Below are 17,213 nucleotides of genomic sequence, written 5' to 3' on the forward strand. Positions count from 1 at the left end.
TCAATCCCCCTCGCCTTTATCCTTCCACAACGGAGCAGACGTGGCACAAATCACGTATTACTGCTATTAATACAGAAGTTTCAAGTCAAGGGACGGCGCGATCCAGAGCCTTTTCTCATACTAATCTGATTAGATACTCAGTCTTCCTCTGTTCTCTGATTCAGGCCAATGCTTAGACACCGCGGCATTTCTGGGCTCCTGAGAGAAGCGCTGTAGCTTACTTCGCATCAAGGCACTTTGAGTTTAAGATGCTGCGAACTGACAGTGTCTGGAGGGGGTTACAGGGGTGGGAGGGGAACATGTGGCTGCAGAGACTTCTGGCCACAAATTCCGACACTGACATCCCCAGGAAAACACTGCTGCTTGTTTGAAAAGCAACTCCAAGTGGATGTCATGCTGACGGTAATCAGATTTAAAATTAGCCTTAAGAGGCTTTCATCAAGGGAGGCTTAATTGTAGGGCCCAATCAGTAGACAAAATATTGCGACGACAATTTTGCTGACAACGTAATTCTAAACAAACCATTTCAAAGTGGGTAAAATCTTCTCTTTGGAGTCACTCAGGTTTTGAAGTCACTCAAGCCTTCCTCCCTTCAGACCCATCTCCTCATTCTCCAGGTTTTCTGATTTTAAATGTATAAATTTAGAATTTGTAAGATTTCCTTTCTCCAAACTCTAGGAACTCTTATTTTTTGGCGGCATACAGCACTGTGGAGTGGGGAGTACTCTGCTTACCTGCTCTGTGGTCCTGGGCCAGTTACTTATCCTCTCTGAGTCTTGGTTTTCTCACCTGTAAAGTGAGCAAATAAAGCTTACCTTGAAAGATTGTTGAGAGGTTTAAAATAAATGAGGTATGTGAATCCATTTTCATTTCCTTTCTCTTTCCCAAACCCAAATGGCTCTGGGTGCTCTCTGCCCTGATGTCCCTAAGGTCATTGCTGCTGGAATTATTTTCCAGTGATTTGCAAATAGGATTATTTTGCTTGATGTCAGCAAGCAGAAGGATATCCCCCCGTCCCCATCCCCCATATCTAGTTCAGTGATTCTCAGTTGGGGAGAATCTCAGTTTTGCCCCTCAAGGGATATTTGGCAATATCTGGAGACATTTTGGGTTGTCACAACTTGCTGGTCGGGGTGGGGTGAAGTGGAGAGAGGTACTACTAGAATCTAGTGGGTAGAATCCAGGGGTGCTGCTATATATGCTACAAAGCCCAGGACAGCCCCACATAACACAGGATTAACTGGCCCTAAATGTCAGTAGTGCCATGGTTGAGAAACCTGGCCCTAGAGGATGCTATATATTCTTCTTCATGAGTTCCTCGAAGGTAAGGAATGTGCCTGATACATCTTCCTTTCTCATAAAGAAGGTTTGAAAGAGAGTTGGGAAAAATACCCAAATGGGATCGCTCTTACTACTGAGTGTAGGGAGAAGAGTTCTATTCAGCCTGATGTGGCCTGCATTTCTTTCCTCTTTGGTCTTCAAGATGGGCTCTGTGTTTCTCTAACATCCTGCATTATCTCATTTCCTTTTGACTTGAAGTATTTCCTTCAACTTTTCCCCATTTGATATATGGGATTTACTTAAGTTTGTTATCCTTCTCATCTGTTCATACTGGATACTGAGAAACACAGAAGCATGTATACAGGAAACATAGAGAGATATCCTGGTATATGAAGTTGAGGGTGCCCAGACTGACCATGGGACATTTCCAGAAGTCCTGGGAGTGGCCATGTGAAATAAGATGCCAAACATTAGGAAAAGCTAAGGAGGATCACTGGATGAGACCCCAAGGAATCCTGGCTACAGTGAGGGCAGAGTTGTATGGACAGACTCATTTTCCCTGGTTGATTCCATTCAGTTGATGATACAAATACATATAAATATGTGATATATTCTCAATTACACAGTGTCTATCTATCTTCTATCTATCTATCTATCTATCTATCTATCTATCTAACTATCTATCTAACTATCTATCTATCTAACAGATGGAGAAATGCCTGGAAGGGGCATGTATTAAAATATTGATGTGGTTATCTTGATTAGAAGTCATTTTTTTCCCTGTATACTTGCTTCTGAATATTCCAAATTTGCTATGAGTATTTTATGAGTTGAATAACAGTAGACAAAATTTCAAAAGAATTTGAAGAGCCATTTTCAACACATCTGCCTGAACCTTATATTCTGAGGATTTCTCCTCCTCTATAAATCACAAGTTAGATGTTGGCAAGCTGCTGCTAAGAGATAAATTGCTCTCCCACTGCCCCAGCTGAGAGTCATGTCTGGGTAACAGCTGCTTCGATAATTACTTTATTTGGTGATGGATGAATTCTTGTTTGCTTTACAGATGTTGAAATGACTTTGGCCAAACGAAATTGCATGTATGCCTGTTCATTTCTCCTCACCCCTCTCACAGTGGGTGTGGGAAATAGATAGCCCACTACAGGACAGAGGGATGGCATGACCTGACCTTCCTGTCCAGAGGCAGCATCAGCCTTGGGTGCTTGCTCTTTGGAGACCCGCACAAACTGTCAAATGTGCCAATGCAGCAATACCGCCCCACAGCAGGCTCTGCTGGGGTACGAAATCCACTCCCAAAGTGGCTCTTACTCCCTCTTCTGCTCTGCACTCTGCAGTGATAGCAGATCGCTCTTTTCCAAATGTAAACAGGAAAATGCAAAACCCAGTCTTGTGAAGGAATGGTCTCACTTCTCAAAGGGCCACTAGTCTGTAATGGGGAAAGTGCTGGAAAGCTATTTTATAGGAAAAACCACAGATGCTCCTTGTCATAGGGAGTGATCGGATGGCACTCACTGAAAAAGCAAACAGGCAGCTCTCTTTTGTATTTGGAGGGATTCCTCATAAATTCTGGGCATGTACTTTGGAATCTAACCTTAAAGAGCTACCCTGGCAGCTTTCAAGGACCACAATGATCCCAAAGGAAATGGGGAGGTAGCTGATAAAAAAAACTTAACTGAGAACAACTATGAGAGAGAGGTGGACCAGGAAGAGAAGAGTTGGAGAATCCAAGATAAATCAATCAAGCCATGTAGGGAAGTTTAAAAACAGTGTGAAAGTTCTCTTACAACTTATGACCAGAATAAGGCATTACACACCCTTGGTGAAAAGTCTAGGAGAACTGATGCAGCTGGAGAGAACCTGCTCAGGTGTGAGGCTGAGCAGGTGATGCACGGGCTGAGGGACCATGACAGCAACGGCAGGACCTTCAGCAAGCTGGTGTATGGTGCGCATCTCCTGAGAGAAGCTTCTAGAGAAGCTTCATGTTTCAGAGATAAGAGATTCCACGAGCAAAATGCAATGAGCTGCTTCTCCTCATCCAGGAGAGAAACGTGAAGTCCCAAATTTAGGTTCAAAAAACTATACCATAAGCATCAGAAGGTGAAGGGGTCCACCACACATTGTCCTTTTGAGTCAGTAGAGGGCATTGTGTCAGAGAAAGCCCCAGATTCAACTCTTTCCTTACTATGTGACCTTGGGGAGTGATCTAAACTCTCTGAGCTTTGGATTTCTCATCTGTGAAATAGGTAACAATACCAGCCCCCTGGAGAGGAAAATGATGTACTGCAAGGAAAACGTGTTGCACAATGCCTGCCAACCAGGTGGTCAGTACATGGCAGCCAGAAGCACACAGGCACCACACTTCTCATGTCCAATAAAGGTAGATACAGAGAGTTCCCCTTTATTCCTGGTGCCACATGGAATACCCCTTGGCTTCCAACCTTGCTGTTGCTGGTTCTGCCTGGCTCCTTCATGTTGACTTAGTTTCCACTTTAGCTCTATTCCTGCAGATTGGGCCACCGATCCTGGTTGTGCAGGTAACACCCAGGGTCTGGCCCACTTGTTCAACATCCACTACTACCATACAGGAGAGTGGGGGTAAGATCTGAATGGTGGAAATAAGACAGTAGTAATTCATGAGGGCAAAGTGTGAAGGGTACAACAAGATCCACATGGTTAGCAACTAGCCTGGGAAGAGGGTTAGAGTGTGGCCCAATTCTCAGACTCAAAGGGATTCAAGTGGACGTGTTTGACTTTTTGGCATCAGAAAAGTCTAGCTGTGAGTATTTACTATTTACTATTTTTTGAGTATTTACTGTACTCAAGACACTGTCCCATGAAACTTATAAACATTATTTAATATGATCTTTCAATAGTTGTTATAAAAGAATTGTATAGACAAAATTTTACAAACCAGGAAATAACTAGGTCACACAGCTAGCAAGCACTGGAACTGGAATTTGGCACAGGACTTCACAGCTTATATTTTCTTAACAACTGTGCAACCATGATATTGCTCCAAAGTTAGGCTTTTCCTCAACATACATGTACATTCTCATTTTTTCTCTCTCTCTTTCTCGTATGTGGTTTTCTGCTATCATATTTTGTGCTTTTGTTTTTAAAAATTATATTTAGTAGCATCAGACCTTGCTAAATCTCTTAGACTTTTTGGTCGATAGTACTCCCTGGTTCCAAAATGAAATGAAGTGAAATGAAATGAAGTAAAATGAAATAAAAATCGATTGTGTTCTTAAGTTTTAATTATACAAAAATTCTCTGCAAATTCAGTAAGGTCTTGTTTGCTGGACTGTCACAGTTTTAGAAAACTGTGATTCATTTCAAGTGACATTTTAAGTGGAACACCATCAAACCAGAGTTTATTTGTTGAAGGTGAGCTACAAACCATGTGTCTTAATCTGTTCAGGCTTCTGTAACAAAATACCACTGACTGGGTGGCTTATAAAGGACAGAAATTTCTCATAGTTCTAGAGCCTGGAAGTGCAGGATCAGGGTGTCAGCTAGGTCAGGTTCTGGTGAAAGCCCTTTACCGGTTAGCAGTGACACTAGATATTCTCATCAGTCATATCAACATGGTAAATTATATCAATGTTAGAGAGTATTACAAAGTTACTTTCTTTTTCCATAGGTTTTTAATCTTCATTTTACTTTCCTGATATTTATTTTCTCCCCTCCTGCCATCTCTTCTCCTCATGTGAAACTGTGACTTTGTGTTTGCTGGTATATCATGCTCACCTCTGTATTTTCAATTATTCTGTGTCATTTTATTTTAGGCAGATATCTTATAACCAGCATTTGTCCAGATTTTGTTTGTTCAAGCAATCTGGGAAAGATCTGGCCTTGTTTCTATTTTTGTATTTATACATTAGGCTTCAATTATACATCCTTTTGCTTTTAATTTTTCTGTCTTTGCAGTGATGATCATTTCACCTCTTTTACAGCACACACATATATTCTTTTCTGAACTCAGTTTGATCCTAGTAATTTGATTGACTGATTGATTGATTGATAAGCTCAGCCTTCTTAAAAGTGAGGCACCTTTACTTGCAGCTGTAAAATAAATAAGTCACGGGATGTAATATACAGCATAGGGAACAGAGTCAATAATATTGTAGGGTTTCCCTGGTGGCGCAGTGGTTGAGAGTCCGCCTGCCAATGCAGGGGACACAGGTTCGTGCCCCCGTCCGGGAAGATCCCACATGCCGCGGGGCGGCTGGGCCCGTGAGCCATGGCCGCTGAGCCTGCGCGTCCGGAGCCTGTGCTCCGCGACGGGAGAGGCCACAACAGTGAGAGGCCCAATTACTGCAAAAAAAATAATAAAATAAAAATAATAATAATATTGTAATAACTCTGTATGTGACAGATGGCAACTAGACTTATTGTGGTGATCATTTCTTAATGTAGAAAAAATATCAAATCATTATGGTGTACACCGAAAACATATAATATTGTATGCCAATGGCAATTCAATAATAAACAAACAAATAAATAAATAAAATGGCTTGCAAAAGGAATTAAGAAGGAGAAGCTGGAACCAGAGAACCTGGATTCAAATCCTAATTTGACCACTTCTGTTTTGGCCAAGTCACTTCTTCCAGTAAGGTGTTAACTGCTGCATTTGCCGAATAGTGATATTGCACTTACATAAATAGAAGAAAAGAAATTTAAAAAATAAGAGTGAGGCACCTTGGAAACATGTTTAGCCTGGTCTCCCTGCCCCTGGACGCACTCTTCCTCAACTTGCCTTTTGTGCTGCTGTCAGTATGAAAGTGGTGATCTTAAAATGCAAATCAGGTTACTCCCTTCACCTAAGTATCTATGGTAGTGGCCCTGGCCACGTAGAAAATATAGTTCCAACTTCTTGGTCTGCCATTCAAGGTCCTCACTCTCTTTTCCAAGATTATCTCCTACTTTTCTCTCTCCCACACTCATGTCTGTTCCAGCCATAACCCATTTCCTCTTTCTATTGCCTCATGCTATTACCCCTTCCAGAAAAGCCCTTGATCAATTCTCTTAGAGTTGATGGAGTGCAGTTAGGTGCCTGGCACTGGGCTCAGGGTAGGGCATGAAAGTGGTGAGAACAGCTAGCCAGATGCCCTCTCTCATAGGGTTCCCAGAAAGTGAGGAAGACAGTGAAAGCTCAATGACCGTAAGTAAAAGTGGCTCTGGGAACACAGAGCCGGAGCCCCCAACCTTGACTTTGATGTCCAGGGAAAACAATGATCATACTGGGACCTGAAGGGTGAGTAGAGAGTGAGCCTGGCCTTCTTTCCCTTGTCACCTGGTGGCTTCCTGCTCATCCTTCCAACCCTCTCTCAGGCCTCACTTCCCTCCAGGCAGAAGAAGTCACTTCCTGCTCCGTGTGCTAGCTCAGTGTTCTCTACACTAAGATCCTTTTAGCTCTGGATTGCGTTTATTTGTCTGTCTTTCCTGTCCTAGGCTATGAGACTCTAGAAGGCCGAGTCACTTGTTTACTTTTGTATCCCTGTGCCCTGTGCATGGTGCATAGTGAGTGCCTGATGAAAGTGCAAGGGGATTCAGTTCCTGCATCCTGCTTGTCTGTGCCCAGCACCTCTCCTAGCCCTGGACCCACCCGATGCATTCCTGAACCTCTTTCTCTGGCCAAGCTTTCCTTGGTTGCTCGACTTCCAGACTCCTCTTCTGATTCTTCTATACTTTGTCCCTAAACTGACTCTAGCATTCAGAACGGCCCTTCTCTGGTACCTGTTTGCTTCCATCCCTCAAGGGGCTTGGGGGGGGGGGTAACTCTTTTCATTAGCAAAACAGAGTGGCAGACAAATAGCACCTACTAAGAAGTGTTTATTGAAGGTGTTATGTGCTTTAAATAGCATGTCCTCTCTGAGATTTGGTGCCTGGGAAAGGATATTTGCTTATGAGGTGATAGAAATTTAATTTAAAAAATGCTTCCTTATCTACATTGGCTTCCGGGAAGCCCAGATTTAGATTTAATGTTCAAGTATATCAACTACACATCATGTTTCTGGTAGAATTATTTCCTTCCTTCATTTGGGTGTGTTCTAATTAAAAACATTTAACATTCATTTTACTGTCAGAAAAAAATGTAATTCCATTAAAAGAAAAATATAGGGTATAACTATATTTTCATATAGAATTATACCATATATCCTTCACCCCCCAAGTTTATTTTAAATTGTGGTTTTATTGCAAGTTACCTCAAATATTTATTTCAAGAGTATGTTCAAATTTAAATTTTTCTCCTTTCTTCCTTTCCTTTGCTTATTATTTTCCTTTTTCATAAAACAGGCTGAATTGGTTGAAACATGCCGTATAGTTGAACTATACTAAAGATCATTCAACCACTGTGTTACCATCAAGGAAAGGAGAGGACGTGAGGGAAGGAGAGGGCATGGACGGGGGACCAAAGGGATGGGAGGGGATTTACTTACTGAGCGATGACAATTTCCAGGCCCCTCATCCACAGGTTTCTCAAGTCATGAGATTTCCATTTTAGAATGAGGTTTGGCTTCCATTTCTTTGATTGGAGAAGTCCAACAAGCTGTCTCATGATCTCCCCTCACTTTTATTTCTAAAATCTCCCATTTCTCCTCTCTTCCTGATTTTAGGTAACAGCCTTGTTATCTGCTTACTCACCCATTCCAGAAACTCAGGAGTCATTGGCATCCTTCTCTCTCCTTCACTAAAAAGGCAGCTAACTCTGCTGTCTAATGGCTTTACTCTCCTCCCCTTTCCCATCGTTTATACCAAAGTCTGGCTCAAATGGTTCTTGCTTGGGACTATGTCAATGACCTTCTTGCTAATATCTCTTCTTTCCATTTCTCCCACACTGATCTTTCCCCCACATGGGTATTTTGTCTTTGTGATATTTCTGAATGGCAAATCTGACATCACTCCTCTGACTACACTCTTTTGCCCTCAAGTAAAATCCCTGGCCAACCATCTCAGGATTTTCATGATTTGTGCCTCTTACACCCTCTGCAGTCTTCTCTCCCTTCCCCTCTCATATCCATCCTACATACTGGCCACACTGAATGTTTTACAGATTCTGGAATAGTCACCAGTTTTCCTGCCTCCAGGCTCTGTTTGTATGTTTTGCTCTACTTGGAATGTTTATCTCTTGTGTGGCAAACAGCTTCTCTCTTTCAAGACCTAATTCAAGTTTCTACTCCTGTCTTGGTTTCCCTTACCCCACTTTCAAGCGTGTTGAGCATGACCTCCTTTCTACTACTCTGTGTTGTACACAGTTATATAATATCATTTCCACACTGTGTTGCAATTATTTGGTTTTATATTCGACTAAATTATTTGATTATAACCTCCCCGATTTTACAGATTTTATTCTTGTTGCATTCCTAGTGTCTAGCTCTAAGCATGTTTTTGATTATCATAGGAATATTTTATTTCCTTTAAGCTAAAGGTTTATAGTAAGTTAAAGGTTTAAGTTAAAGATTTCATAACTAAGACAAAATCGATAAAAGGCATGTATGTCAATGGTACAACTGCTCAGTTCATTATAAAAGCAGGTAAGTAGGAAATGCTTGAGTTGCTAGTTGGAAGGTGGTTTAGAACGGATTTGCAAATAGACTCAAGGAACATTCAGCCTTGCACTTTTTCTTCTGCAATAATCATCAGATTTTCCTGCCCTTGGTCACTTTTGTGTTTGAGAGTGCCAGTTAATTACCCCTTCCCCTATAGGTTCTGAATAAGAATGAGAGGAATTAAAATATCAGTGGATTAAAATTCAGTGACCAGTTTTATTTCAGGTAAAGCTGAATTGGAGGATGCAGCTTAGGCTTCACGACAAAACTGGCCTCCTCCTCCAGTGCTCCCTTGGCTTTAGCTGATTTGTCCAAGCTTAGAAACCTGTGGCGACGGGAGCTGAGCTGGCTGTGGGAAGCCCACTGGCTGGGAAAGTTGCATTAGGCAGCCTAGGCTGAGAAGATGAGGTGGGCAAATGTGGACGGCAACCCTGTACCATATTACCACAAAATGAAGGAATGATGTCACACTCTCAGGACCTCAAGTCCTCGAGAGGAGGGTCTACAGGGATGAAGCAGAATGCTTTAATAGCCCTGAAAGGGTTAGTTTCTATTTAACACACCAAAGCAGGAGCAACAGAACAGAGAAGGGCTTGTTCTTCCTAGCAAGGGTCATAGGACGATCAATCTCTTAAACTCAGTGTCCCAGGACCTCAGATATCTCGGTCCAGAGAATTCCCCTGTTCACGGATGGAGTCAGGTAATTCCTAAGTAAAAAACGGTATGACTCTGTCTGCTTTCTTTTACCTAACGTTTATCATTTTATCAGGATGATGGGTGGATGAATAAGCACTCCTGACATGAAGGACATACATGTTAATATCACCAAAGCTTAATGTAAAGGAAGTATCAACTTGACACTCAGGTGTGAGTGCGCTGATGTAAAGCATAATCGCTTGGGAATTACTGTGGGTTATAAAGGAGGTCTTTTTTTTCCCTTTTTTTCCTGTAATATCATCTCAACCCAGGACAATTTGTAATCGCACATCTGGGTAACAATAAACGGCAGTGACCTGGAGGCATCTAACACTTCTGTTGAGAGTCGAGAGTGGCTTGTGCGATAAATTCTGCATCACTGGGACCTTTCTGATACCCCTTCCAGCCCTTGGAGTTCATGATCCAGATATGCCTCCAATGGAACTAACCTCAGAAAAATCCTTTGCTGGGCTCTTACCCATATTTCATTAATTCCTAGTTAGATTCATTTAGTTCTGGCTTGACCGATTTCTGGTCTCTGGGTCTGCACTCTTTTCCTTTGCTCACTGTACTTCAAAGTGTGATGTGTTTCATTTGGTCAGTTCCATAAATTATATAATGGTAAGGAAGAAAAAATAAGAGAGAAAGTCACCGTCAGGAGGCAACAGTGTAAAATGAATAGATCGTATTATTACACAGTGGGTCTGATTTTTTTTAGATGACTTGAGGTGGTCTTCTTAGAAGGATCATTCTTTACTGATATGCAGAGCCTATGGTGACACAGCAATGGTCAGGAGTCCCCTAGGCCAGTGCTTTTCCAACTTGAATATGCACGTGCGTCCCCTGACCCTGCAGGGCTGGGGTGAGGTTTAAGATTCTGCATTTCTGACAAGCTCACAGATGATGCTCATGCCTGGGCAGCAAGAACCTAAATGACCAAATCAAAACACCGGCCCCACAACTCATCACAATTAATTTTATTCCACAGCATGTTTAGGGGAATGTTATTCTCAGGAAGAGGTTTAGGATTCAAATAATTAAAAAAAAAAAAAAAACCCTGGAAAGTACACACCTTTATGTATCTTTTCTTTTCATTAAATATATATCTGTTTGGCAAAAAATGTTAGACTCTTTTGTACAAAAACAAAGCAAAGAAAAAAAATAACCAAAAAAACATAACCCATCCCCCCCCAAACCAACAACCCTGAACCCTTGCAAACTGTCAATACCTGTAATAATTACAACGATGTAAACTTGGATACTTGACCATCCTGTGGAAACCTGTGCTCAGCAGAACCACCAGGAGAAGGACCACCAAACCCTTCGATAAGCAACTGCCTCTCATCGGGGCTTTTAGATTTAGTACATTAGAGATGGAGCAAGGGGACTGGTTTCACCATTTGTGCTTTCAGCTAAGGCGCTGGAAGGGTGTGTGGCAATGAAGAGGGCAGGTCTGGGCTGGGGCAGGGAGAGGAAAGCCAAGACTAGCTGGGAGGCAGGAAGGGTGGTCGCAGTCACAGGGCAGACGTGAAGTGGCCATGGGACCCACGGACTGTGGAGACCCAGCCCTGGGAAGAACTAGGAAGAAGCTTCTGCTGTTGCTCTTGGGACCAGAGAGGAACAGGGCAGGCAAAGGCTGGGATGTGGGAGGGAGGGGGTTTGGAAGCAGATTTCAATTCACATGGAAGTGGTGGTGTGAACGGACTCTAGAGAGCAGGGGAACGAGGAGGTGTTTGGTCTTCTCAAGCAGCTAGACTGTTTCTTCCAGACACAGGCCTCGGGCACACCCCTGGGTCTGGCTGTAGGTTTGGGGGCGGTCTGGTGCTGCTGGCTTTCAGCCTCCAGGAGGGGAGGGCTTGCCTGCTGGGATGAAGATGGAAGGGCCCTCTGGCTCTCTTACTGGCGGTGGGTTTTGCTTTTCTCCCACCTTAGGCTGCAGCAACGGGAGGTGACCTAAAGCATCAGAGTCTAGAAATGGAATCAGGGCGGTGAGCAGGACGCCAGGGAGGGGCAGGAAGACGCCGGGGCTAGAGGCGTTGGGGCCAAAGGAAACGTGGACCACAGCTTTCCTCTACCACAGCGGATTCCAAGGCATGGGAGCGTTTTCATTCTTCTCTCCTGTTAGCTAGCTCTTCCAGTTTTGGAGGGGGAGCTTCTGGGCCCCGAGCGCTTCAGTTACAGTCATAGACAAAGTCATAGTTGCTGGGCTCCTTGGGGATGGGTGGAGGTGCGTCGGGGATCTGAATGTTTTCCAGGTCCAGGAGGCGGAGCTTGATTTCCATGCTGAGCAGCGTGTCCAAGTCATTCCTCGTCAGGTCACTCATCATATCTTTCCCCAGCAGCGCATTCAGCCCATCTGTCCAGATACAGTACTGGTGGGAAGGGAGGTGACAATGAGAACTACTGATGACAATAACAAGAGGAGAAACAATAGCTAACACTTACTGATCACTCAGGATGGTCTAGGCTCTGTGCTAAGTGCTTTGCCTACATCATCCTTTAACACGCACAGCGTGTCTATAAAGCTGACACGTCTGGTAGCATCTCTGTTTTACAGATGAGGGAACTGAGGTGGTGAGAAATTAAGTCATTTGGTAGTACGTGGAGGGGGTGGGATCTGAACTTACGCAATCTGCTTCCAGTGCCTGCACTCTTCTGTGCCCATGATGCCTCCCTGTGGCGCAGCAGGAGGGTCTGGGTTTTCGTGCCTGTGCAACATAGTATCTCTGACATCCCACCAGTGAGTCAGTGAGTTTAAGGTATTGGTAGAATATATCCCAACACTCCTGGACTCAACATCATCAGGTAAAGCTTGCTTCTTTCCTCATTCCAAGTATGGTTCCCAGTCTAATAGCTCATCTCTGCCTATCCTGTCTGATTCCCAGCACCCACAATGACAGCCCAATGGTAGTCCCACCTTTGCATTTCTTAGCAAAAGGTCTAGGAAATATCTGAGTGCTGCCCAATGTCTGGTGGGCAAAGTGGCTAAAATTATTGGGTGATCTTAATGGAAGGTGGCTCGGCTGCCGGTCTAGGGACCCCTTCTGCCCGGGTCTCCAGGTTCCAAGGATTTTCTCCTCCAGGTCTCTGGAGCCTGGTCCCTGGGCACATCCCCTGTTTTGGAAAGCACTCCATAGTACCCAACCAAGAGTTTGGTTCTTCCCCTCTCATTAAAATTAATCGTGTCCTTTGCCTCTCCAGTAGACTAGGAACTGTGCTCCGTTTATCTGAGGACCTGCCTTGCTTTTGTCAGTTTCCCTCCAGAGGCTGAAACCCTGCCCTGCCCTGGTATTAGAGCCATGATACCTGGTGGAAGAACTGGCCCCTGCTGCCTGCATCTCAGAAACGTGCCTGCATTCTGGATGCTCTGCTTGCTCACCTTTTAGGATGTCCTAGTCCTATATAGGACCTCTTTGAGAGCAATTTCTCTGCTTTTCCTGTGGGACTGGTCTTCCTTCTAGAACATGTTCTAGATTCCCCCCTCTCTTGCCCTCACTGGGTCGAGCTGCAATTCCAGATCCTACTTAGCTTGTCCTTTGCACTGTGGTTACCTGGGCTATGTTCCAAAATACGATAGCAGATCTCAACATAAAAGTGCTACAAGACGGCAAGCACTACACAGATCTCAAGTCACAGTGAGGTGACAGACATCTACCACGACGCACACTGGTGGCACCACTTTTCAAGCCAAGGAGGTGTACCATGGGCGTATCACGAGGCCCGTGTCCGAGTAGCGCGGCCCTGAACTGTAGAGCTTTGGTTCTGCCTTGGCTGCGGGATCTCAGCCAAAGCCTTTAACCTGTCTAAACATCAGTTGAGTGCTAAAGGATTTCTGGAAGTATTAGCGTCCTCATGGACACCTTAGATAGATTCCGAACACATCGAAACATTCGTTTCCTCAGAAATAACTTTAATAAAAATAGATACCCAGGTCCTACCCTGCAGATCCTGATCTTATGGATCTTGGGTCAGGAAATTTTATTTGGAAAAGCTTCTAGCTAATTCTGATATACCTCCAGGTATGGGCACCACTGAACCCCATGCTCTTTAAGGCCCCTTTCAGCTCTGGCACTGTTTCACTGTAAATCCCTACGTGCTGGGGATTACTGCTTTTTGTGCACAGCTTTCCCAGTCCTGGCTGGCTTCCTAGTACAGATTAATTTAACCCACAGGAACACTTCTGTGGTGCTTTTCTTTTGAGAAGCAGCAAGTACAGAAAATTTTATTAAAAAATACATCAACCAATAAATAAGAACTCTGTAGTACTGAATCTGAGTTGGAAGTATCAATACGAACTTACAGTGTATTTTATCTTTAAAAAAACATAACTCCAAGCTCTGTCTACAAAAAACCTGAAAATAATGACCAACGCAGTAGTGACAGGCACACCTAATGTCCAGATTCTGGTCGCTAAATACCAAAAGGAGCCAAAGCTCCACAGAGAAAAGGTAGGAAATGTACAAGATGAACCTGGAATATCTTGTCATGCCAGAATGCCTGAAAGCTGCCAAAGACATCTGTCAATAGAACTCAGAAGCTAACCGGAAGTGGTTCCTTCTTTCTCTAGGTAATTTGGACACTGATAATGACAATAACTGCAACCTATTGATATACAAATACGTTAAATCCATAACTTCATAATGATACCCAAACACCAAACATCCTTCACTGGCCTCCTTTGAAGATGCTCATGATTTTGAAAACTGGTCAAGAGAATCAAGCATTATCCTGCCTATCATATGTACACTGTTTAACCTCAGGGTAACCAAAGAGTTGATGAGGCCAGTTTCTCTTTATGTAACTACAATAGAATTGGAATATCAACCTTTTCCAAAGTCTAATAGATCCAAGGATCTGGGCGATAATCATCAATGGCTGCAAACATTTCCCAAAGAGAGACAACCAGACATCATGGAAGAATACAACACTACTGCTGCTTAAAGTAGAGCCTGAATCGTCTAACTATCGCTTAATAGGAAATACAGGATGCAGATAAACACGTGAAATGATAGAGCAGGTTATGGTAGGCAGAACAGTACCCTCCTTTGAAATAAGACCATGTCCTAATCCCTGGAACCCGTAAGTATGTTAGGTTACATGGTGAAGGGAATTAAGACTGCTAACCATCTGATCTTAAAACAGGGATTTTTATCTGGGATTATCTAGGTGGGCCCAATGTAATCACAAAGGTCCTTAGAAGTGGAAGAGGGAGACAGAGCAGGAGTGAGAGAGAGGGAGATTTGAGTATGGAAGAGGCGGTCAGAATGATGCGGTGTGAGGACTCGACCCGCCGTTACTGAGACGGGTGGAGGTGAGGAAGGAGTGAGGAAATGGATTATCCCCTAGTCCAGAAAGGAGTTCAGCTCTGTCGATACCTTGAGTTTAGCCCAGAAAGACCTGCATCCGACTTCTGATCTCCAGAATTGTAAGATAATACATTTATGTTGCTTTAAGTCACTAAATTTGTGGTAATTTGTTACAGCAGCCAAGGAAACTAATACACAGAATTAAAATCGGCAAAATCTAGACTATTGACTATGCTACCAAACAGATGAGCTGGTTTTTTCAATGAATAAATTGCAAGGAAATAAAACACATGCACATGTTCATGAGAGAAGGAGAGAGGAACCTATAGATTCAAGGAAGCTGAAGAAACACGTGAACCAATTGTTATGTATGGATCTTATTTGGATTCTGATCTGAACAAAGTATAAAAGAAAAAAAGAAAACCAGAAATGAGACTGTTGGAGAAATCTGAAAACTGACTGTAAATCGTGGTATTAAAACGTTATAAAATTGGGTGTGATCATGGTATGATAGTTATGTTTCCAAGTGGACTCTTTATTATTTAGAGATGCACATGGGAATATTTACAAATAAAACGATATGATATCTGGATGAGCTTCGAAAATAATCTGGAGTGTTGTGGCAGCTGGGTGTGAGTGAGGGTATAGGTGAAACCTAATTGGCCATGAGATGATAATTGCTGAAGCTGGGGATGGGCACTGGCAGGAAGTCATGGGTCCAGGTCCTGCTTTCCTCCTTCCAAGCTACACAGTGCAGGGGTCAAAGAGAAAGTGTTTCTGGAACAAGACCCCCATGGTTTAAATCCAAGCTCTATCACTTACTGCTTGTTTCGTCTTGGACAAGTTTCTTAACCTCTCTGTGCCTCATTTCCCTTTTTTATAAAATGGGAATAACGTTAGTTTGTTCCTAAGAGTTACAGAATGAGGATTAAGAGAGGTGAAGCACATAAAGCATTGAATGGTCCCTGGTGCAGAGTATTCCGGTTATAATTACTATTATCAGTACTATTGTCGAGTTATTCAATTTTGGGATGCCTCTCTCTCCCCCTTTGATAAACAAGGATATCTGTGACAGAACTTTCCATTTTATGGAGTGATTATGCAAATAAAATGAGGTAGTAGATACGGAAGTGGTCTGAAGAATACTTTTAATTTACACAAGTGTATGGCATTTTTCTCCTCACTACATCGGTAAAAAATGGCAGATATGAATAAAAATTTGGCAGTCCCAGAACATTTATCCTTATCTGGAATTAATGTATACTGGGAGAAACAGCGTTGTATAGATTTAAATAGCATCCACAGTTCTACCATTTGAAGTAGTTTCCTATACATCCGTATATATCTTGAATACGGTGGCCTGTGTACAACCACAATTTTATTTAAAAAGAGAAATGGTAGGACACAGTGTGTATTTTCAGGAAGATGAAGACAAAGTCATCCCCTTCTGTGAACGAAATGTCAAGTAACACAGAATTATATTTAAGTGCTGCTCTAAATGCAGAATTTGCATATAATCTTTCTTCTCTCTTTGGGATGTACAATATTATTCAAAAGCTTCAAACCAGTGAAAACCAAATACAGAATAACTTCTAAATGAGCTAAGTCTCCCAGGGGAAATGGGGAACAAAATTCAAATTCTATTAAAACGTTCCTTCCTTTCTAAAAGCTTTTTATGTAACCACATGCACAACAAAAATTTGAATGGTATCATCTAAAAATAAGAGTTTCAAGCATGATGTTGGGTTCTAGTTTACAAGAGAAAAAGTTAAATCAACCAGAGCTGCTACTTCATCTTACAAATGCATTTTCCTGGATTTATGCTAAATATTTTAAATATAGCTGACAGTATGATTCAAGAAGAGAAACAAATTATACATATAACAAGATGTCAAAAGGAATAAAAGCATCTCAAAAATAAAATTCCAACAGCAGAGACAGCCCTAAACCTCTTAAAATAACTTACAGAAACATGGCAAAAAACCTACTCCATCAAATGTTTTAAAGAATAGAAATAAGTTTATCATGGGAAAATTCTGGCCCAAAGCTAAATATTCAAGGAAAACCAAAGCTATAAGCCAGGGCTGATACTTCCTCTGGGTTAACAATTATGCCCTTACTGAGTATGAAGCATGTGTACATTCTTCTTCTTTACCATAAACTCTTTATTTTTATTTTTTAAGTTTTTATTTATTTTTTGGCCACGCCATGTGGCATGTGGGATCTTAGTTCCCCAACCAGGGATCGAACCCACGCCCACTGCAGTGGAAGCGCGGAGTCTTCACCACTGGACTGCCAGGGAAGTCCTTACCATAAACTCTTGATCAAGCTAAGAAGAAGTTGAATCTGTTACAAC

At 42.6% G+C, this 17,213-nt stretch overlaps 1 protein-coding gene across 5 annotated transcripts in view; it reads right to left on the minus strand.

Annotated features, from left to right (window-relative positions):
• Positions 1 to 10,509: 10,509 nt before the first annotated feature.
• ELMO1 (engulfment and cell motility 1) overlaps positions 10,510 to 17,213 on the minus strand; it is a 457,219-nt gene continuing 450,515 nt past the window's right edge. For all 5 annotated transcript variants that reach the window (XM_065884097.1, XM_065884095.1, XM_065884098.1 and 2 more), the window contains one exon: positions 10,510 to 11,923. In XM_065884097.1, the coding sequence (XP_065740169.1) occupies positions 11,723 to 11,923 (201 nt within the window). In that variant the 3' untranslated portion in view covers positions 10,510 to 11,722. The remainder of the gene's footprint in view (positions 11,924 to 17,213) is intronic.

The sequence above is a fragment of the Phocoena phocoena genome, chromosome 9, assembly GCF_963924675.1.
Source record: "Phocoena phocoena chromosome 9, mPhoPho1.1, whole genome shotgun sequence".
Taxonomy (NCBI): Eukaryota; Metazoa; Chordata; class Mammalia; order Artiodactyla; family Phocoenidae; genus Phocoena; species Phocoena phocoena.